General features: G+C 39.4%; 1 protein-coding gene across 4 annotated transcripts in view; it reads left to right on the forward strand.

Annotated features, from left to right (window-relative positions):
* Positions 1 to 25,090, forward strand: part of kif26ab (kinesin family member 26Ab) — a 241,477-nt gene that overhangs the window by 85,285 nt on the left and 131,102 nt on the right. For all 4 annotated transcript variants that reach the window (XM_043697536.1, XM_043697539.1, XM_043697537.1 and 1 more), the window contains one exon: positions 11,624 to 12,133. In XM_043697536.1, the coding sequence (XP_043553471.1) occupies positions 11,624 to 12,133 (510 nt within the window). The remainder of the gene's footprint in view (positions 1 to 11,623; positions 12,134 to 25,090) is intronic.

Raw genomic sequence — 25,090 nt, forward strand, 5'->3', positions numbered from 1 at the left:
GGCGGAGGAGCGAGAAGTGGAGGAGATGCGGTGGAGGTGAAGATGACCTGTTTCCAATTTGATTTGATAGATTCTGAAATGGCTGATAAATCCACTGGGCAATTTGAGACTCTGCAGACAAATAGAACAGTTGGTACTGAAGGATTGCTCAAAAACATTATTCAGAGGTTTGTACACTCCCTCTGACATCTTGACCCTGCCTCTGCCTGCTTCCAGACATATCTCTTAATGTGTTCCATGCCTTCCTCAATAGACCTTCTCATTTTGTTCAGTCACAGCAGGGTCTCCCATGAATTAAGGTAAATAGACAAAGTATTTTCCCCGGGTGGGGGAGTCCAAAGCTAGAGGACATAGGTTTAGTGAGAGGGGAAAAATTTGAAGAAGACCTAAGGGGCAACTTTTTCATGCAGAGAGTGGTGTGCTTATGGAATGAGCTGCCAGAAGAAGTGGTGAAGGTTGGCACAATTACAACATTTAAAAGGTATCTGGATGGATACATGAATATGAAGGGTTTAGAGGGATATGGGCCAAATGCTGTCAAATGAAAGTAGATTTATTCAGGATATCTGGTCAGTGTGGATGAGTTGAACCAAAGGGTCTGTTAAAGGATATGTTTGATCTCTTCAGAAATGCTTTGAAGAATTACTAAAGCATTTCCATTTTACTGTCAGGCAGTAGATAAGCACCAGGAGCAAAAGTAGGCAATTCAGTCCCTTTAATCTGCTCCACTATTCAATTCAATCAAGGCTAATCTCACCTTGGCCTCAACTCCACTTTCCTGCTGAGCCTCATAGCCGCTTAAATCATTACAATTTCCTCCTTAAATTTATTCAATGTCTCAGCTTCTACCATACTCTGATTCTTTTAGAGAAGTAATTTCTCCTCGTCTCTGCTTTAAATCTACAATCCTTATCCTAAAATGATGACATCTCTTTATGGACTGTCCCACATGAGGAAGCATCCCTCTATATCTACTTTTGTTAATCCCCTTTATGCAATTGAGATGTCCTGCCCAGCGAAGCTGATTTAGAGCCCCTGCTTTGGTCTTGCAGATACAGTATGGATATTGTTAATCCAGTCAAAAGTCTGGACTGCTTCGTTATTGGGCAAGTTGTGAATGGTAATGAAGAGTGTAGAATCTCAACAATCACCTCCACTTCTGATCTTTCGCAGACAGTGTGTTATTCATGGAGTAGCTGAAGCCAGCTAATTTGAGTAGATCAAGGACAAACAAAGACCACATCAGGGAACAACAATTTAATCAGCTTTTGGTGGCTTTGGCTGAGGGACTGGTTTCGAATTAAAAACTTCTAATAAAATAAATAGAACATCATCTTTTCTTTCTGAGAATGCAGTGATCACTAACTGAATATTGTAAATCAGAGCATAGTAATGATGACTCACACAAAGCATGGTCATTTGCATCTTTGGTTGGAATGTTTTCTTTGCTGAAGAACATTTTCTGTGAGTGGACTAATATTAAATTGGGATTAAGTTTAAATTTAAATGGCTGAAGATTTATTTCACAACTAAATTTTCCCAATGAACTGTTTTGAGTCTGTTCTCAGATGAATATGATTGGGTAGACCTCACACGAGAATGGATTGTAAAAGATCTGCAGGTGGAATTTGCTTGGTGGGACTTCTTTATCCATGTCTTTGTGTATTTTAATATGTTTCTTTGTAATGTTTTTACTACTCGTTGGAAATAAATGCAAAGGCATGCTGTGCTATCTTTTGCGACAGGGCTTCTTGTGACACCTTGAACACTCATATTTACCTAACGTCACCTGCTACATTTCTTTTTCTTTACTGATGACTATTTTCCATGTAATGGAAGCCCAAAGATAAATTTCCATTTGGAATTGGAAATAAAATTTGAAACTTTGACATTTTAATGTAGCTGCATTTAGCCTTATCCTTCAATATACTATTGTAGCTGTATATTATAATCTCATTTATCATGTTTCTGGGCATGGTAAGATTTAATCCAATATATTTATTTATTCTATATTTATTCTAATAATTCTGTTCTGCAATTACATTAGTTTTATAAACATAAGCCTTTCATATGGCAAAATGCATTTCTTTCATCAGTATCAATGGTACAGGGGCTTTTATTGGATGGTGAAATATTGATACTACATGGAACCTGAACACTATACTTGGGGTCAGTGCCTATCATAGAATCTCAGAGTCAATCACCATGGAAACAGACCTTTCAGTCCAACCAGTCCACATCAACCATGTTCTCAAACAAAACTAAGGTTCCTCATGGGAGACTGGTTAGCAAGGTTAGATCTCATGGGATACAGGGAGAACTAGCCACTTGGTTACAGAAAGGTAGAAGACAGAGGTTGGTGGTGGAGGGTTGCTTTTCAGACTGGAGGCTTGTGAAGAGTGGTGTGCCACAAGAATCAGTGGCAAATGGGACTGTTTCTGTGGTGTACATTTCTATGACTCTATGATTCTAATCCCACCTGCCTGCACTTGACCCATATCTCTCCAAACCTTTCCTATTCATGAACTTATCCAAATGCCTTTTCAATGTTGTAACTTTACCCGTATCCACCAGTTTCTCTGGCAGTTCATTCCACATATGAACCGCTCTCTGTGTAAAAGAGTTGCCCTCATGTCCTTTATGAATCTTTCTCCTCTGCCCTTAAAAATATGTCCCCTCATTTTGAACTCCCCCACCCGAGGGAAAAGACCCTCGGCATTTGCCTTATCTATGCCACTCACGATTTTATAAACTTCAACAAGGTCACCCCTCAAACTCCTACGCTCCAGTGAAAAAGGTCCTAGTCTTTCCAGTCTATTTTTATATTTCAAACTGGCTATTCCTGGCACGATCCTGGAAAATCATTTCTGAACCCTCTCCTGTTTAATAAGATCCTTCCTGTAGCAATGTGACCATAACTGCACACAGTACTCCATAAGAGGCCTCACCAATGTCCTGTACAACCTCAACCTGATGTCCTACTCAACTGGCTGAGCAATGTAGGCAAGCATGATAAACATGTTTTTTTAACAACCCTGTCTATCTGTGATGCAAATTTCAAAGAATTACGTACCTGCGATAGGTGGCAGACTGGATTTCCATGCCTGTTCACTTACATTGATATTGTGAGATTGACCAATATTAAGTCCTCAGCAACGTGAAGGTTGATTCCCTTAGAAATGGGGTCAGAGTTGCAATGTTAAAATGTTGCTTTGGGACAGAAAGAGCCTTCTGGACTATCTCGACAGAAACAAATACAGAGTTATGAACACAGCCCAGTCATCACACAAACCAGTCTTCCATTGACTGACTCCAGCTACACTTCCCACTGCCTTGGAAAAGCTGCCAATAAAATTTATAGACCTCTCTCATGCCGGTTATACTGTCTTCCACTGTCTTCCATCAATGGGCGATGTAAAAGTTTGAATATACTATTGAGCAGATTCAAAAACAGCTTCTTCCCCACTGTTTCAGACATTTGAACGGAGTTCTCAAATGTTAATATTGATCTCTGTCTCTGCGCCCTGTCTGTGCTGTAACACTGTATTCTGCACTCTGTTCTGTTAACTGTTGCACTTTGCATGGTTCAGTCTGCCGTAGAGCACGCAAAACCAACACTTTTTACTGTACCTCAGTAAATGTGACAACAGTAAATCAAATCAAATTAAAAATCATCTGATGCTGCCTAGTTAACACTGAATCTGCATCAATACTGGTTCATTGGCTGATCCAATGTCATTTGCACTTTGGACCAAGTCCCCCAAACCAGCATGACCTCCTCTAACAACAGACACTAATTCACTTCCACTATCTTGAACTCTAAAGGTAGTGTTTGCCCCGAACTCACTCTGGCACATGAAGAGTCAGAACTACTATATAGTATCCATACACTATAACCAGAAAATAATCCCGTGGTTTTAACCAGTCTGGTGCCATCATCACTGTGGATGGGACATATAGTGCCAGCTCTCTTGATAGCACAATTGGCAAATTCTGAAGGATGTTGAATGTGTAGAGGTGGCAAAGGTGGGCTGAGGGATCCTGGATGATGATTTGATGGATAATCCTAGGGGGCATAAGCTGACATGGGAGTTGAGTGGAGGATGAGGAGAAGGGTTTAGCTGGCATTTAAAAACTGTCAGGGGACCAAAGTCCACTTCCTTAAGCACCCAAGTGCAGCTCAAAAATTACATTGTGAACTAAGCCCCAATGTAAAAAGACCAACATTATGAAGTCAAACTTGAATCAGGTGTGTTATTTGTAATCTGCGAAAATGTGCAGGCCTCATTTTCCTAAGCCAACAGGAAGGTTTGGTCCTTTTTGTCTGGTTGTAAATTTTAAAGTCCCATATCTGATCTGAGGTGATAGTGATTTGCCTGCATGTATAATATTACGGAATCACCTTCACATCAACAGAAAATGTACAATACACTGTCTGAACGTTAAATTCCTCTGATCTTATAAATATTGAACCCAGTGCAGATTTTAAAGAGAATAGTTTATGTTGTATATATTTTTATAATAGAAATATTGATTATTTTGAAATGAGACAGCCTCATGTTATAATAGAATGAACAAAATAAAGGGTCAGATGTAACTCTTCTGATGTGGTTTTTAACTTCTGATGTGAACTGGAGGGAAATTCTTACATGCAGCGGAAGGATTGAATCAGATAAGGATGTGGATTTTAAATGACAAAGAAAGTCATTTTCAGGGTCTTTGGAGTGGTTTTCTATTCAACTTTGTAGAGTCTCACTGAAAGTTTTTAGTCAAAGTGAAGCTGTTATCAACAAATATAGTCAAGTAATGGGACGTATCTTAAAGACATTTGTATCTAAATCAAAGAACCCTTTTTCTAATCTTGTATAGATCAGTAATATTAATAAGAAATTTATGGCATTCCACTTTCAAAAGGGCCTTAAAGACTTTGAACTGGTTCATAGATCAGTGAAGTTTCCAAAATGTTGAGGCAAGTAACAGAATTAAATTTTCAACAAACCAAAGACATAGGGAAAAAGTAAAGCATTTTTATTTTGGGGCTTGAGTTTGGGAGCTATACAAACACTTTGCTGATATGCAATTGTAACAGGGAGCCTTGCCCATTTTCAGCAGCTTTTGTAAAATGGCAGTCACATTTCAAAAAAGAGGTAACTACTTGGTGAGGAATCAACTTTGAAGGGATAATTATAGACTGAGGTGATCTGATGCTGTGCTGGCAAGTATAGGTCTGCTGCTGCTGGGATTAGGTGGTAGATCCTGCAAGTATCGTGTCATGAATAAATGCTGGAAATGCATAGAAAATCATCACAGGAGGTTTGATATGTGGTAAAGTTTGTGACACCATGGATTGTACATGGTCAGTGCAAACCTTACCTTATTCTATTTTGCAGAACAATTTAAATGAGATTTGTTAACTCGTAGCACTTAAGCTGTTCTAACCTGGTTAGCTCAGGAGGTAGAACAGGAGATTCTTACATTCCAGGGTGGTGGGTTTGAGCCTGACTTTGGGTATTATGCCTTATCAAGTATATTTTGTAAATAAAATAAGTATCACACATAAAACTACCAATAAATAAGAGCCCATGTTGCTGTGGCATTGATATTAATAAATAATTGACACACTAATAGAAAATCGAGGTTTGGAATAAAGGGGGCATTTTCAACCTGTTACTCGTGGAGTACCACAGGAGTCAGTGCTGGGCCAGAATTACTTACAATATATTTTAGTGACTTGGCTGAGCATATTATCTATACATTAGTCAGGTTTGCAGATGGCACAAAGTAAGTGGGAAGGCAAGTAGCCAGAGTAACAGAGTCTACAGAGGGACGTAACAAGGTTAGATGAGTGACCAAAAACTTGTCAGATAGAATATCAACTGAGACAATATGAAGTGATGCACTTTGGCAGGAAGAATGGAAGAATGAAATATTATTTAAAAGGGAAAAGACAGCAGAAAGCTGCAGCACTAATGGATTTGGGAGTGCCCATGTGTAAATCACAAGAGCAAACATCCAAGTACAATGAGTAATAGGCAAGGCAAATGGACAGTTGGCCTTTATTTCAAAGGGAATCGAGTAGAAGAATGGGGAGGTTTTGGTAAAACTATAAAAGGCACTACTAGTTATATCATGCCTGGAATACTGTGAACAGTTTTGGTCCCCTTATCTAAAGATATACTGGCATTGGATGCAGATCAGAGAAGGTTTACAAAGTTAATTCTGGGTTTGGAGGGATTTTCTTATGATTGGAGGTTAAGTAACTTGGGCCTGTACTCATTACAGTTTAGGAGAATGAGAGGAGACCTTATTGAAACCTTATTAAGATTCTTAAGGAGCTTGACAGGATCAATGCAGAGCAGATGCTTTCATTTTTGGGAGACCCGAGGCCACAGGGCATTCTGTCAGAATAAAGGGTCTCCCATTTAAGACAAAGATGAAGAATATTCTTTTTTCCTCCCAGAGGGTAATGTATCCCTGAAATCTTTACTGCAGAGGGCTGTTGAAACTGGATTGTTAAATATATTCAGAGCTGGGATAGATTTTTAATCAGTAAGAGAATTGAAGCTTGTGGGGATAAGGCAGAAAAGTGGACATGAACAGAGAACAGACTTAATGGGCTGAATGGCCTAATTCCACTCCTATGTTTTTGGTCTTAAGGTTTTTGAGTTAACAAAACAGCTACCGGACCATTTCTCTTCACTATTTTCTGTTAAAGTAATTTATGCTTCTGCTCTGAATTAGTAGCCTACATTTTTGAACTAGAATTTCCTGCCTATTGACTGTAAAATTAATGTTAACCAATCTGACTAAGAAACAGTGTGTTCTCGCTTTATAGATGTCTGCCAACATGTGGCTTAGAGAAGCTCCCAGGAGCTAATTTTTACTCAACTTCCGGCCTTTCCTGCCCTGCTACGTTTTCTTGTTTCTTTAAGAACCTTCAATCATGGAATGGCTAGTTCTTTTTTTCCCAAGTCTGAAGGAAAGATAACACCTGCAGTTGAAAGCTTCAAATTTCTGCCCCTTCTAAATAGGCAGAGTAATTTTTATGGAAGACACAGGCAGATGTTTTTACATGGTTGGAGATGAGGTGAGATAACATCCTTTCAGAGGCTTGTAAAGTGGAGTATATAGGTTGTTCAGCAAGAATGTTGCTGTGATTTTTAGTTAGCATGGATCTACTAACAGCTGTCTGCATTTCTTCCTTCACACATCCAGTCTTTGAGGTAGCTGCTAATATCCCTCAAAGTGGAAAATGCAAAGTGAGTTTACTTCACAGCAGGCAAGCAGTGGGAAAATGCTTGTGAAATGTAGAAATGATTGAGCAGAACACTTCTCAACCTTGCATCAAAATTGTCAAACTGTTTTTTGTATGGAATTGGTGCTTTGATCCAGCAGAAAACAATTAGGTAACAATAGTGCAACAAGCATTTACAAGGCACACAAAGAGGTGTGATCAGGATGTGGATGGCAAACCACAGAAGGAGGCATTGGAAAGTGCCCAAAAGGGGAAAATTTGACTGTAGTCATGGCAACTAAATAGGTAGTCTTCACTTTAATGACAATGATGTTCACACGCTCCTCACACTTAATGGGGAAGAAGGGTTTCAGGAGGTGGTTTGTAGTATAAAAAAGAAGTTGGAAATTCCCATTTATTTTTCAGAATGACTTTGAAGAAGCAGACATCCATGGAAGCACAAGTCAGGCAGAGCCCAATGTGATATGATGGACTCTAATAAGGTTTCAATAAGGGAAAATGTTGGCTCCGGAGGGACTTTGGTGACTGCAGGGACAAAGGGTATTCAGTTACGACTTTTCATTTGCAATCATGCATGACTTGTGATGACATGTTGCTGGTGAGGGATATAAGAAATTGGTCAAGTTGGTGATGAAGAGAACAGTGTTTAGAGAGGTTTCTAGAAACGGTAGAGTTGAGGAGATGGCGATAAATAATTTGGAGAACTTGCAAAGATATCTTGTCCAATTGACCATACAAAATGAGTGAACTTAGAAAGTGTATGTGACAGATTTGAAGAGATAAGACACCTTATGCAAATATATGGAAAGTTAAAGTATTTCTGTTAACTTAACTGTATATGGAAATAGGTACTATGTGCAAGGGCAATGATTTACAGCTATCAATTTGAAATTTTCTTGGATAAACATGATGTGGAGGAGCTGGTGTTGGACTGGGGTGGATCTTTTGCTATAAATTCTGTGTCTTATGATCCTGCCCCACTAGTCACCTGATGAAGGAGCAGCACTCTGAAAACTAGTACTTCCAAATAAATCTGTTGAACTATAACCTGGTGTTGTGTGATTTTTAACTTTGGATAAATATGGTAGCATTATTAGTCAAGTGTACATGATTTGGAGATACCGGTGTTGGACTGGGTGTACAAAGTTAAAAATCACACAACACCAGGTTATAGTCCAACAGGTTTAATTGGAAGCACACTAGCTTTCGGAGCGACACTCCTTCACCTGATGAAGGAGCGTTGCTCTGAAAGCTAGTGTGCTTCCAATTAAACCTGTTGGACTATAACCTGGTGTTGTATGATTTTTAACTTAGTCAAGTGTAATAGACTAGATTATAGCTATTTAAAAAGTGATCCTCAGTTGTTAGTTCTGAAATTTCATCACAGGAGAGGGTTATTTAGTTGACATCAGAATATTGACAGTAACCAATCTTCATTATATGAATTGCAATAAGATGGGATCAAAATGATTGCAATATGTTAAAGATACGATGTTAACCATACAGTATGTTCTTTAATTTTGTACTTAAAATATAGGCTGTGGGTTTACAACTGCGTAGGTATTTTTCCAATTCTTTCCCACTTTGTACTGAATATTTTTGTTATTATATTGCTCTTTCAGTGATAAGCCACATCCATGAATGACTGAGAGCTATATCCTTGACCAAATCTTTCCTTAGCAAAAGTCACCACACTTACAGCATATTCACTTAAAAATATACTGTTAAAGTCTAATATCATTACTAATATTATGTAAGCCATTGAAGCAGAATTATATAATTCTTTAACTCCTTAATATAATTCCTTAATTCTTTCCCTGTTTGTAATCAGATTTTTTGTTATATTGCTACTTTTTTGAACAATAACAGCTTATATTTACGTGACCATTTCTTTCTAGAAGGGCAAGGGCAGCAGATACACGGGAACACCACCATATTCAAATTCCCCTCCAAGTCACTCACCATCCTGACTTGGAAATATATTGCCGTTGCTTCACTGTCACTGGGTCAACTCCTGGAATTCCCTCTCTAATGGTATTGTGGGTCAACCCAGGGCAGGTGGACTGCAGCGGTTCACGAAAGCAGCTCAGCACCACCTTCTCAAGGGCAACCAGGGATGGCTCAGCCAGCGGCACCCACATCTCACAAAATGAATAAATAAAAAAACTTATGGAACATTTAATACAACAATGTGCTCACATTTTGATTGGGAAGTGGAGCTTTATTTTGCTGCTATTCTCACATCATTCCCTCCAGAATCAGTGACTCATGCTGGGCATAGTCTTATATCATTTGAACACTCCAGTAGCCATTCCTCATGCTAGAGCTGACCGTAAAGAGGTAGATTTCCAATCTGCGGTCATGAGCCTGAAGCATACATAATTTTTGGGAATTGACCCCTCGCCACATCTGCATTGCTCATACAATGTGATTTTTCAATATAAAAATATCTCCAAATTGTGGCATTGTTGAGCTTGAACACCCAATTACTGGCACTGGGCATTAACAAGGAAGTGGAACCTGCCTGGAAGCATGATCACTAAAGATACATGACAGCCAGGATGAGGTCTGCCAGTGCCTTGCAGAAAGGAGGAAGCAGTGCATCAAAGTGTCAGTAGCATAAATTGGCATGTGAGTGGTCAGATGGTCCAATGTGAGGTGACACACATGAACCAATGCAAGATCCTGCAGGTACTGAGATATGCTATCCCATAAAAATAATTTTAGTATCTCTCCACATTAAGCCTGAAAGCTCTGCGCTGACATGCAGGAGACTGGATTCAGTGATTTGCATATTGAAAACTGTCTTCTTATCCTGTCCCAATAACACACTCCACAAAGAGCTTAAAAAGGCCATTAATTGGAGACAAGCAGGTGTCTGACTTGCTTCACTGCACTTTGAGAATCTGTGCACACCCTGTCAGCAATTGACAGTCTCACCCATGTGAGTTTGAGCATGCTATTGATCTTGTCAGAGTGTCATTGCATCAGCATCCCACATGTTTTCCAGCATGACATTCTGGCTATTGATCAGGAACAGGAATCTTCCCTGATATCCTCCCTAACCTGGAGTCATAGATGTGCATGGCTACACCCCAATGACTTCAGTGACTCAAATCAACTAACTCTGTCGATATGCAGAATTGAACCTAGGTCAAATAACAACTGAAGATGTCCTTATTGTGGTAATTATAACAAAACATAGCTACTCTTACATAATGCTGCTTCAAATGCTTATAAATTAGTAATGTTACTGGACTTTGTAATATATTTTAACTCTAGCCATTGTGACCTTTGCTAAGGGTAGATTTGGTCAAGGGTATGGTACCCAGTATTAACACTGCTTACTGTTACCTTTAATGCCCAGTGAATGGTTTAAATATTCTCAGCTATACTCATGATCATCTGTGGGCAATAATTGTCTTGGGGCATAATAAGTGAGCCATAGTTTGGGCAGCTTCCATGTGAAGCATTAGTTTCTATTGCAGGACTTAATCTCCTTCTAAACCATATACCAGCATACACAGGGGGCTAACTCTTGAATGTTTTTGTACTGATAACTGCAATATTTCTGCACTATGGAGAAGTAATGATAGCAAAGGGCTTTGGGACCCGAAAAGCTGAGCATCCATGAAACAAGTTTAAAGGGATTGTATTGCTAAGAGAAAAAAATAAATAATCTAACTGTAAGGAAGAGGCATTTGTCTGTGAATCATATCCTGAGTGGGAACATTTTCACACTTCAGAAGGTAGCTATGAACTGAGACTATGACTGATGGGTTTCCGATTCATAGACATTGCCACAACAGTCTAGGTCAGAACCACTTAAAATTTGGTCACTGTGCCCTGGCACAGCAGGAAACCCAAGTGTATTCTTAAAACAAGCTCTTTGTTAATGGATCTGGCTGATTATTCATTGTTAAGGGCAAGGGCTATAGCGTTGCAATTTATCAGTTCACATTAAAATGTTCAGGATGCTGCAAAGCTTATTTTTCCTCTGATGAGATTTTGCAACAATAGAGTTCCTTTGCGATGTATTAATGTTTCAGTAATACAGCTCAGTAAACCAGACCATCTCCTGAGCATTAAAAGCATAGGCACATTCAGCTCTTTGATGTTTGTTTAATTACGAGTCTATGTAGTTAGGTAGTTATCAAGTGCACTACCAACCTCCTGGTTTGTTTTTGATAATTGTTTTCATGCTGCGTTTTTGCATCTGGAAATCCGTATGATTTGTAAATCAATTTTACTCCGCAAGCTTAACCTGCTGTATTGAAGGGATTTAATAACATCAAAATGGTAACTGCTGAGCTAATAAGGAGCATTTGAAATTAATCCAAGTTGGCTAATGATTTGCTTTCTTTTCAGGATCCAGGATTTTCAGCTTTTATTTTTGACAAGCTTCAAGTACCTGACTCTTCAAAACGAGGTCAAAACGAAGGTGAGAGCCGATGTGAGATTTGTGCAACACACCTGAATCAGCTGCGAAAGGAAGCCATCCAGATGGTGCACGCACTCGGCCAGTCAAGTCAGGAAATACCTGAGCTATCACAAAGTTCCATTGCAGTGAGCGGTGTTTCATCAAGAATTGCTTCTCAAAATATGGTCACCCTTTCATCACAAAGAGACTGGCCCCTGGTCACAGTACAAGGAAACAGACAACCTGGAAAATCAGGAAATGCAATCTCGAGCACAGAAAGAAGGAAGGGCCTTGGCTGGCCTCAGGCAGGCAGTCTTTCGAAGTCTAGTGTTCAAGTGACTGTTGGTTCCACTGGTCTTAGCAATGCCCTGAACTCAGTCACCATTCAGGCTCAGCAGTACCTTGAGGGTATGTGGAGTATCTCTAGAGTGAACAACTTTCTTCCAAATGCCTATTTGGTGAGTATTTTTACAGCTTTTATCAGAAAGAGCATAATACCTGAAAATCTAAAACTTGGCAATGTGCATATTTACTATTAACTAACGTGAACATTACCGCAATTGAGGAAAATAAAGGAGTTATTTGATACTTTTGAAGTTTCATGTGTAATCAAATTACAAGAATAGAAATGCAGAATACTGACCTGGCATCACATTACCTTGCTTGAAAGATATCCAATTCTGAGGGCAGCCACATTTTCCTTGAGTTAAACTTAGGGGTGCCTGAATCTGTTGTTTTTGGCCCTCCCTACCATTAATTCTTTCCTTTTCTTCAGCCATTGTCTTAATTTGACAAAAGACCAAGCTAAGTTTCCATCCAATATCCTTTCCATCCTGAAGAATTGCATCTTTTCACCTCTGTTGCATTACATGTCTCGATGCTCCTGTACCTACCTCAACTGAACTGTTGCTAAAACCCTCTTCCATGCTTTTGTCACCTTCAGATCTGTCTATTCCAGTGCTCTCCTGGCCAATCTCCCATGTTGCACTCTTCATAAATTTGACCTCATGCAAAATTTAAAAATCGACTACTAACCTGTTCACTCATCACTATTGCACTCGTTGGCCAGTGTTGACATCTGGTCTAGCAGCGACTCAAATTTAAGTTTTTTGTCTGTGTGTTCAAATCTCCTGATGACCTTGCCCCTTCCTATCTCTGTGAAACCCTGCAGCTCTCTGAGAACTCTGCCTGTTTTCCTTCTGGTCCATTACACATCTACGACATCCTTCACCACACAATTAGTGCCACTGCCATCAGCCTAAGCTCTCAAATTCTCTCCCATAAACCCTTTGCTTCTGAACTTATTTCCTTCTTTTAATACCCTTTGTGAAACTAACCTCTTTGACCAAATATTTAATCACCTTTTTTAATATCTTCTACTTTGGCTCAGTGTCAATTGTTCTTTGATTACACTCCTGTGAAAGTGCCTTAGGATGTTTTCATACTTAAAGGTGATTGTTATGGGTTACTTTGAGTTTTGACAGGTAAGAAAATAAATTATCCCTTAGGCAATAGTTGGAAAAAAATGTGTTAAGGAACCTACCACAAATCCAGCATTAATTTTTACAGGTACAATTACAAGTACAGGTACTTCAATTTGCCTTCATTCAATTCCCTCCCTTTATACCTCCTGTCCTGAAGGTGGCAGCTAACACTGAGATATGATTATTTTGGCTCTTTTGATATTTTGTCTGAGTGGTTATTCACACCCCAAAATGGGCAATGAGTGTCAGCAGTTTAGTCAATTGTAAATACATAATTGTTGAGCTTTACAACCATACACATTAATGTTCTAGCAGGAGTCACTTGATAACAATTATCAGTATGACCGCTGGTTATTATACCATTCAAGTCCTGAGGTATTGACAATTATAGAGGGATCTTCGCAACTTGACAGAAATCAGTCTGAGTTGAAAATGACACCATCTTTATTTCATAAAATTCCGACAGCCCAGAAAGAGGCCATTCAGCCCATCAAGTCCACACCAAACCCTCCAAAGAGCATCTCACTCAGACTCAGATTTCTACTGTCTTCCCATTACCCCACATTTATCATGGCTAATCCACCTAGTCTACACATCCCTGGACATGAGGGGACAATTTAGCATGGCCAATCCACCAAACATCTTTGCACGGTGGGAGAGAACACGCAGAGAAAAGCCCTGCAGACACGGGGAGAATGTGCAGACAGTGACCCAAGGCTAAAGGCACTGGCACTGTGAAGGAGTAGTGCTAACCACTGAGCCACTGTGCCACCCATTTTTATATTCACATTGCCTCCCACATATCCTAAAGGAAGCTTGCCTTAAAGGTTAACTTTTAATAATTTGTAGGGTTGATGAAATTAAGAAACTAAAGATTCATTTTGGTATTTAAATACTTGACCCACAACCAGGTTTGGGTCATGTCTGCTGTTGCCAGCACGAAGCCATTTGCAGTGCTGTTAGTTTGGAGTAATATGGCCAGATAAACTGATTGCAAAGTTGAACTCTGAAAAGTCTGCAGTTTCAGTTCAGCTGATGCTGTTTTTATGAGCAAAGTAGTATCTGTGCCACTCCTGCTGACTTCCTTTCGTTCTGTGACTGTCTGCTATTCCCTCAGCATTATTAGAGCCATTATATCAAATCAGAAGGTGACTGAGTGTTCAGTGACCTAGCGAAATGTCTCTGCTCCCCATATCAACCAAACATGATTGTTATGAGACCCTGAAAGCCCCTCTGAACACCAGTATCCACAGCCATGATATCAGCATTCTAAGTCAGCATGACAACAGTTTAGAATTTCTGAGCTTCCACCTCAGAACTCAGACACTGGGTAACAGTAACAGACGCATGATATTAGTGACCATTCATTGCATTATGGGGTCTACATGTGTGCTGATTGAATTGACCAGCACTTTGATGCTGGAAAATTTGAGCTCCAAGCTCCACACAAAACTTCCTATCAAGTTAGAGCCAAGCAGCGTCATGATCCTTGACAGTGACAAAAGGTTCTCAGGCAAATCTGCCAATGCAGCAAGCATTTAATTGTGCATTCCCATCACCCTTTTACTCTCAAACCATCAATCTCCTCAACAGTGCCATCTGGGGACCTGGCTATCCCTACCAATGGTGCCCAATGACACACGACCTGCAGATTGTATTCTACCCTCTAATTTACATGTGATGCTAGCATCTCAGCTACTGAAATTGAATGACCATGCTTCTTCTTCAATATTCTGTTGTTCCTTTTGGAATACAGGCTCCCATTTTAGTGCTTGACCAGGTGAGTGATGTGAAAGTGCTTTCAACAGGTTAGCCCGTGTCATGTATACCATAGAGAATTAGATTTATATCAAGACAGATATCCCAAGGTTTATTAACAGCCATGTACTGGCATCTCAGACCTACATGTCCAAGTAGATACTTGAATTACTGTTGCATTAGATACATTGTTGTCTCACTGAGTAATGGCTGGCTGCCATTAGACTGGCTGCTTATCTAACTGATTAACTTATATGGAGTAAGATTAAGACCTCTGTACTAGAATGTCACATGTGGAGACGTAATCTAGTTGGCCTAAAGATATACCACCCTTGAGACCTGTGCAACAAAACAACATCCCCTCTTTTCCCTTTGGTGAATGGGAAACCTGCTCTGATAAGTTTATACAAGGACACAAAAAAGTACATTATCTTTATTCGGTAAGATGACACTTTGGCAGACATACAATTTGACCAAATCTAGACCTTACACACTTACCATGATCTGGCTGTTTTGCTATGTTGTGCTGACTATCATTGTGGATATATGTGTATCAACTATCAGAGATCTAGGGTTGTTGTATGATATGATGCTTTCAGTATCAGAGTCACCATCTTATCTGAGGGATTGTTAGTCATGAATAACTTGAGTGTGTTATCTGTTTCATTGCCACATTTGACCACCATTTGTGACAATGTCATATAACCTGGGTGGACACGATGTAATGGCATCTTCTCTCAAACTCAAACAGGAGATGTTGAGGTTGTAAGTTGGCGCGCTAAGCTGGAAGGTTTGTTTTCAGAGGTTTTCAGATGTTGAACTCTGATTCTTTGTCTTGGTTAAAGTTGGGATAACTGACAATATGCTTGTTTGTTATGCTCTTGCATCTTTTTTCTCACTTCTTTCTAATAATGATTGAGTGTTAAGAATGTGTGAGGGAAGGATCATGTGATCTATTTGCTAAACATGAGCGCTGCAGTGAGGGTAAACCATTGCTTTGAGGAGTAGCACATAGATTTAATACGTTTATCAGAAATCTTTGGCAAGTAGTTTTCCATTTAATGATCATGGACTTTACTCCATGAACAATGCATTCTGTGAGAGGATTGGAATGAGAGGAGGAGGTAATGTGTTGAATAATCCTGCATATGTGTTGGAAGGATTACTAATGTACTGTGAATGATTATCAGACACAATTTATTGGAGGAATACCAAATATACTGAAAATGGTGATTAAGGTATCAACAATTATTGCACTAATGCTATGTTTCACAAAAGAGAGTTTGGTGAAATAGTCAGTCATTAGGATGTAGTCATGTCTGGCTTATAATGGTGCACCATGACTTAGAAGAATTTCATGTGGGCGTGAAAATTTTTTATAATTGTTGAGGTTGATAGAATTGAAATGTTTCACATAACCTTTGACTGATGTCCTTATTGATGCCATGTCAATAGATGGACTCACATGCCAGTCTCTTGTTTTATTCAGTGTGCATGTGACCTGTGTGTATATAGTCAAGTATATCATGAAGTAAAATCATGATAGTCATGTATTTGATTTTGAAAATAACTTTCTAGAGAGGCCAAATGCATCTTTGCGTGACCTGAAAGAGTGTGTTTGCTCAAGGACCACCCACTGATGATGATTTCTTTGAGCTATTCCAGCTGTACATCATCAGATATAGTTTACTGAATCGGCTTTATTCACTATAGCCAAAATGAATGAAAGCATTGTGGAGACTATCTTCTAACTCTACTTTCACAATATCCACTTGTAGGTATGGAGGAATTTCTTACTTCCTAGTTGGATTTGAAAATTAGCCATGTGTATCGAAAGTACTCATCTCTGAGCCTGGTCTGCATTGCACTTTGAAATTGTACTCGGATCTTCACAAATAGATGTTGTAGTCTTGGAAGTGTACTTGGAATGTTTTTTAACAGATAATTTCCTATGGTTTGTGTTCGGTATGCACCGTGAAATTCTTTTTGAGTAAGTAAGTGTGCAACCTTTTGCATTCAAAAGACCAGAGTGAAAGTTGTCCAGAGTTGAAACAGTTTGCCTGAGCTGTTGTAAAGATTTTAGAGTCAAAGAAAAGGACCTTTCATCTTTAATTGACAGGCTTTAAGGTTTCTGGGATGCATCTAGTTCCAATGTGACAAATTTGGAGGAATTAAAATATTAAAGAATACACTTATTGGATGATAAAGCATTTTCGAGCAATTAAAGTATATGTTGGTGATCTTCCTGCTGTACGTAAGGCATATCTTACTGGAGCAAATCTCAAAGAGGAGATACATTGGTTGCAACATTTGGAATATACAAGGATAAAAAATTAAATAATTGGAAAACAAGTCAGGATAAGACTTTTATTCTTAATGGTAAGGATCTGGGGAGAGTTGCTGAAAAAAGAGACCTTAGAATGCAGGTTCACTGATCCTTGAAAGTGGAGTTGCAGATAGATAGGATAGTGAAGAAAGCATTTGGTATGCTTGCTTTTATTGGTCAGTCCATTAGGGTAGGGGTCGGGAGGTCATGTTCCGGTTGTACAGAACATTGGTTAGGCCACTTTTGGAATACTGTGTGCAATTCTAGACTTCCTGCTATAGGAAGGATGTTATGAAACTTGAAAGGATTCAGAAAAGATTTACTAGGATGTTACCAGGGTTGGAGGGTTTGAGCTATAGGGAGACACTGAATAGACTGAGTCTATTTTCCCTGGAACGTTGGAGGCTGAGGGGTGACCTTACAGAAGTTTATAAAATCATGATGGGGTAAATAGACAAGGTCATTTCCCTGGGGTGATAGAGTCCAAAACTAGAGGGCATAGGTTTAAGGTGGGAGAGAAAGATTTAAAATGGACCTAAGCAGCAACGTTTTCATGGAGAGGGTGGTGTGTGAATGGAATGAGGTGCCAGAGGAAATGGTGGAGGCTGATATAATTATGACATTTAAAAGACATTTGGATGGGTATATGATTGGGAGGGTTTATAGGGATATGGGCCAAATGCTGGAAAATAGGGCTAGATTGATTTAGGCAATCAGGTTGTCATGGATAAATTGGACCAAAGAATTTGTGCCTGTGCAGTACAGCTCCATGACTCTAAAAGGAGATATATTTGTCGCCTTTGTCTTGCAGTGTAGACACCTTCCATTTTGATAAGGTCTGGTCTAATGCCATTTGACAAGTTGACTGACCTGAAGAAATTAATTTGGCTCATGTTGATTTGGCATTTTTTGCTGTTGAAAATTAAGCCTCCTGTTCTTATTGCTGCAATGTGCAAATGGAAGTTTTGTGTCACCGTCATGTTTAGTTTTCTCAGGAATTGCAATGTTAAATGTGATACAGAGACAATGTGGTAGTTATTTTATGATACAATCAATATATCATTGGAATATATCATGGCTGACAGATAATCCAAATGGTATTGAGAAAACGATATCTACCAAATGGGTTCCCAAGTTGTCACTTCCTATCACTCTGGGAAGAAGATACCGACCAATATTAGTTCTTCACAACCAATTCAGAGAAATGCTTGGCACATGTGAACTTAGAAAAATACTCTTTTAGGGAAAGAATCTTGTGTGGACATTTTAGTGCTATATTCAGTTGCTTTGAATCTAGATATACGTGTAGAAATGCTACCTTTTTGCCAAACCTAAGTAATGAATTGCATCAGTCTAATGCTGAACGTTGCAAATAATGTTGATTTGTATCTTGGAAACCAATTCTAATTTGACCTTATCATCAATGTGAATATTATTCTTAGGAGGAGGATTATGATGGGTTGGACATCAACTTTCAGGTGTAACGTTGCATCAACTTTTAAAATTATCAAGAGAATCAAGCTGCACTGATAGAGGTTCATCAGATCAATGTTGTGGTCAGGAATTGGTAGCTTTGGAATTGCGGTATCTGTTAACTTGTGGATTGTAATTAATTGTAGATCAGTGCAAACTGTTAGACCAATGATTGATGGTTTTACTGTATCATTGATATAGAATGTTTCAAGTGTCCATCCTGAGGAGCCACATTGGCATTGAAGGATGAAAGCAATGCAATGGGATGTCAGACCCATTGTAAACGGGTAATCTATTGTCTGTGGAGTGCACCACATTGTGTCAGCTTCCTGATGATATCTCAAGTCTGTGGTGTATCAGGTTGACCAATTGTATTTTTTGACTGGGATCTGCAAGCTCTAAAATTGTAGTTATCTCTTTGCTTGATAAACCTTAGCAATGTTTTGAACAATTTTATCTAGCATTTTAAGCTGTATTTCATTTGGAAGTCACTTTTCTGAATCTGAGCTGTCCTCAGCTCTTGTAAATTTTTTTTCAAAATTGGACACAATTATTCCTGTCTTTTAACAAAGACTGTATTCACAGTCGTTCCTTCCATGTACTTACCATGCCTCCATGCATTTGTTGCCTGTGGTCTCGGTTGCTAGACGTGACCTTTAGCTCTGAACTCAGACCTATGATAGGTGACTGTTAGGGAAGTAAGTTTTCACAATTGCCATTCCTGTTTTCTGTCCTTCAGTCTTTGGTACAATTGTGCTGTCATTAGGTTCTGCCATCATGATGTGGTATGATTAGCCCGTATAGCTTAAATCACAGAGATTCAGGTGCTTACTGAGACTGATATCTGAAAGTTTATTAACAACTCACTGTGTACACAAATATGACTGTCACACTTACATATACAGGAGGAAGTGAGGACTGCAGATGCTGGAGATCAGAGTCGAGGATGTGCTGGAAAAGCACAGCAGGTCAGGCAGCATCCGAGGAGAATCTGATGAAAGACTTATTCCCGAAACATTGATTCTGCTGCTCCTTGGATGCTGCCTGACCTACTGTGCTTTTCCACCACCACACTCTGGACACTTACATGTACAGCCTGGGTTGAATGCTTACTTTTTTTGACAATTAGAGCATATACATAGTTGGCTGACCCATTAGCTAACAGACTAGCTGCATGTCTAACCATTTCATTGACTGTGTACACATAATACTTCTTATACTAGAATGTCATGTTGTGACTTCATCTCATCTTTAAATTTATATTTAATATTAACTTTAAATTTATAATGCCTTTCTGAGATCTGTACAATAGTACAACAGTGAGTATTTCAAAGGAGAAAGGCACAAAGTTGGATAGTGGCTGTGGAAGTTGGAAGTTGGAAGACAATAAGAGGTTCATGCGTGAGCCAATTGCAGCTTACAAGTCAGAAGAAATTGTGGGAGAACAGGGAAGTGGAAGGTGAAAAGGTGGAGTCCTTAGGAAAATATTGCCATCCTTGATATTTTCAACCCCACCACCAGCCATGGCCTTCCTCATGGTCACTTTTAATGACAGCCAGCACTAGTGATCTCATGGGAGTAAGGACATGCAGCTGTACCTGTCTCCTGTTGTGAGCTGATGCTGCAACTGTTAATGGGGCTTGTGGTCCTCCTTAAAGAGGGAAATGGGTTTGGATAATGTGCTGTCATGGTTGAATAGTTAGCAGTGTGCGCAAGTTCTGAGATATGACTGTGAGGTTCGTAACAGTGCTAAATGTGTGAGGGTGAGGTGAAACTATGAATGTGGAGCATGAGTCATGCTTGATAAAGATTGGTGGTTGACGGAAAAAGGGCATGTGGTGAATTGACTGGTGTGTGAGGCGTTGATTTGTAAGGATGATGTGTGAAAATGCTTGCACAAATTTTGGCCATTCATATGAGATCATCGACTTGTGGCACTGCATTCAGGTCCATAGTTGGACTGTTGACTTTGACCACAATGGCTATCTCCTCCAGCTGTCTCCTTAGTTTTTATTTGGAGGGTGTCTGATGCCCTGAGGGTAAAGGATCTCTCCCTCCCTGTCTTCCTGTCCACTTTTTGCAGGAAGGCCTTCAGTGATGTCTCGGAGAACTTTATGCACAAGCTCTGGTCTGTTTCCCCATTTCCATTCCTCCTCCTGTTTGCAAACTCTTCAACCATTTCCAGTATTTGCCTCAGCCAGAATGCATTTTGCCTTCAATAGACTACGTGCTGGCTGTAAATGGTGACAACCCTGCATGAATTTGGGCTCCTTGCTGAGCTCTTTAGCATCTTCTGTCTGCACACTGCAGACATTTCAATTAGCAAGGCAGCACAATGATTGTGTGCTGCGAGCATTCCATTGAATGGGTGCAGATTAATTACGCATTGAGATATCAGTACTTGTTACTGAATTTGATCTGACCTCATTCGCCCCCCACCCAGTTTGACACATCTTGAGTGCAACTCAGTTTCTCTAATGCAGTATAAACGTAAATGCAATAGATAATGAGGATGATATTATTCTTTATACAACAGTAGAGTAACCAGGTCATTACATGATGTTGATGATAAACCAGATATCATATGTAGGGATCTTTTGCAATTGTAGTGTCATTAGTGAACCATAATGTCATTAATGCAATAAAGACATTTTGGATTGCCACGGCTCCTACCATCTGCTAACAAAGGAGAAGCTGCATGTATAATTTTTTAAAAATGTTCAATTTTCTTTTCCTGTATGTAAATCTTGCTGACATTTTTTTTTAAATATTGTAGAGCTGTGCATCCTATATTCTAAATGTCTTGATTTAAAACTCTTCATTCCTGTGTTCAAATCCCTTCATGCATTTGCTCATCTTTGTCCTTTTTTTAAAAAACAATCTTCAAACTATAGAAACCTCCGATGCTCTTGTATTCCTTCAACTCTGGTCCTTTACTCATTTCTCACTTTCCTCACCTACCATTGGTGGCTGAGTCCTTAGCCGACTGAGTCCCATATTTTGGAAATCCCTCCTGAACAATTTCTTGCTTCTCCTCCTTTTCACGCAGAGGGTGGTATGGATTGAGCTGCCAGAGGAAGTAGTGGAGACTGGTACAATTGCATCATTTAAAAGGCATCTGGATGGGTATATAAATAGGAAGGATTTAGAAGGATATGGGCCAAGTGCTGGCAAATGGGACTAGATTGGATTGGGATATATGGTCAGCATGGATGAGTTGGACCAAAGGGTCTGTTTCCATGCTGTACATCTCTATGGCTCTAAGACTCTATGACTCCTTTGTCTATAAAAATCTGTTTAACTCAACCTCGAATAAATGCAATGACCCAGCTGTTTTCTGGGAGAGAGAATTTCATGGGCTTATGACTAATATGGAAAAAAAATTCTCTTCATCTGTATTTTAAAAGTGAGATTTCTGATCTTCAGAATTGTGTCACCTAGTTTCTCCTATAAGGGGTATTGTCATGTTCCCTCAGGATCTTGGGACACCCTTGGGCATTTTATTACATTAGTGGCATTACATAAATGCAAGTTGCTGTTGGAACCCCTTTCTGTTTATCAGTGCTCTTTCCAATAATATGAGTAACAACACAGACTTTCTTTCCTCATGATTGATGAAGGTGATCTTTGAGATAACTGAAGACGTAGGATCTATCACCCAGGTCAGCTACCTTCAAATACTGAGTGCAGCATTTGAGGAGATTACACATGTTGACAGATGGCATTGCTCATTTGCACCCTTCTCCACAATAACCTGATGCTTTGCGCATTCCCTTAGCAGTCCCCCTATCTGTAACGTCAAGATTACTATGGTGCATATTTACTCATTTGGATTGTTCCAGGGATCAGCTGCAGAACTGGATCTCACAGCTTGTACCTTGTTATGCTATTGGGCAGGTCATGAATGGCCTATTCCAGAAGACATGTGGCTACATCTATTTTGAGCCAGATAGATAAGTGCAGGCACAAAGGGTGTTATTGGGCTTTGCTGCTACTGATGGATTTCCTTGGATCGTGGTTGTCTTTATTGTGGCACCCTTTAACTCAATTTCCTAGTTCACATTAGCCAAATCTGTGTTCATATTCTTGCAACTGCTTTCATTTAAGTTTAAAACACTATTCTTAAGTCAATAATTCTCACCTTCCAACAGAATGTGCAATTCAATCATGTTGTGACCACTGCTACCAAAAGATTCTTTTATTATGAGGTTATTAATTTATCCTGCCACATTGCACCTGACCACGTCTTAAATTGCCTATTGTTTGATTGGCTCTGAACATGCTGCTCTGTGAAATTGTCCAGAAAGCACTCTATGAACTTAGCTTCTAGGCTGGCTTTGCCAATCTGATTTGTCTAGTCAGTATGTAGATTGAAATCATCCATGGTTTAATGCAGGACCTTTCTTACAATTCCCTTCATCTCTTCTGTTTTACATTGCAATTATACTGTTGAGGAATTTATAAACTACTTTCACAAGTGACTTCTTAGTATTGTTATTTCTTATCTCTTACCAATCTGATTATACAACATAATCTTTAGAATTAAAGTCACATATCACTATTGTATTGGTATCATCCTAAATCAACGGATCTACCCACAACATTTCCGAGCATTCTGCCCTTTCAAAATGCCAGCTATTCTTGAATATTCATAATCCAACCTTGGTCACCTTTTTAAGCACATTTCTGTAATGACTATCAGGCTCAGTTTGACATAAGCTGACAATTCATACATTTTATAATGAATGCTACACACATTCAAATATAGAGCCTTTAATTCTGTCTTTTTACTATATTTGCAAATTCTGCTGTAATACTGGTAAGTTTCTATGCTCTGTCGCTTTCTGCCATGTCCTCTGGTTATCATTGCCGAAGATTACTAACTTGTCATTTCCCCTTAATTAACCTCTGTCCTCACTTGATCCTTATTCCCACAATTTATTTTAAAGCCAATTCTTTGCTACTTTAGTTGTACAACTTGCCAACATTGGTTTATTGTGGTTCAGGACAGTGAAGGTTGTCTAAAACAGTAATAAAGAGGGGAAAACATATGTATGAGAGAAAGCTAGCTGGAAATATTTTTAAAAAGTAAGAGTTTTTATAGCTTTTTAAAAGGAAAAAAGTTAGCAAAGTGAACATTGGTGGTATAGAAAGTAATAATTGAAAATAAAGAAATGACAAATGAATTGAATAAGATATGCTCATTGGTCTTCACAGTGGACATTGAAGGAACGTTCCTGACATAGCTGTAATCAGGAACTGGAAGGGAGGGAAGAAATCAAGAAAGTTAAAATAACTTGAAAGGAAAGGCTGGTAGGTATAGGGAATGCTGGATGACTAAAGAAATTGAGGGTTTGGTTAAGAAAAAGAAAGAAGGATATGTCAGGTATAGACAGGATAGATCGAGTGAATCCTCAGAAGAGTATAAAGAAAGTAGGAGTATACTTAAGAGGGAAATCAGGAGGGCAAAACGGGGGCATGAGATAGTTTGGCAAATAGAATTAAGGAGAATCCAAAGGGTTTTTACAACTATATTAAGGACAAAACGGTAACTAGGGAGAGAATAGGGCCCCTCAAAGGTCAGCAAGGCGGCCTTTGTGTGGAGCCACAGAAAATGGGGGAGAAACTAAATGAATATTTTGCATCAGTATTTACTGTGGAAAAGGACATGGAAGATATAGACTGTAGGGAAATAGATGGTGACATCTTGCAAAATGTCCAGATTACAGAGGAGGAAGTGTTGGATGTCTTGAAACAGTTAAAAGTGGATAAATCCCCAGAACATGATCAGGTGTGCCCGAGAACTCTGTGGGAAGCTAGAGAAGTGATTGCTGAACCTCTTGCTGAGATATTTGTATCATCGATAGTCACAGGTGAGGTGCCGGAAGACTGCAGGTTGGCAAACGTGGTGCCACTGTTTAAGAAGGGCGGTAAAGACAAGCCAGGGAACTATAGATCGGAGAGCCTGACCTCGGTGGTGGGCAAGTTGTTGGAAGGAATCCTGAGGGACAGGACATACATGTATTTGGAAAGGCAAGGACTGATTAGCGATAGTCAACATGGCCTTGTGCGTGGGAAATCATGTCTCACAAACTTGATTGAGTTTTTTGAAGAAGTAACAAAGAAGATTGATGAGGGCAGAGCAGTAGATGTGTTCTATATGGACTTCAATAAGGCATTCGACAAGGTTCCCCATGGGAGACTGATTAGCAAGGTTAGATCTCATGGAATACAGGGAGAACTAGCCATTTGGATACAGAACTGGTTCAAAGGTAGAAGACAGAGGACTGCTTTTCAGACTGGAGGCCTGTAACTGGTGGTGTGCCACAAAAATTGGTGCTGGATCCTCTACTTTTTGTCATTTATATAAATGA

This window comes from Chiloscyllium plagiosum, chromosome 10 (assembly GCF_004010195.1).
Source record: "Chiloscyllium plagiosum isolate BGI_BamShark_2017 chromosome 10, ASM401019v2, whole genome shotgun sequence".
NCBI classification, from domain to species: domain Eukaryota; kingdom Metazoa; phylum Chordata; class Chondrichthyes; order Orectolobiformes; family Hemiscylliidae; genus Chiloscyllium; species Chiloscyllium plagiosum.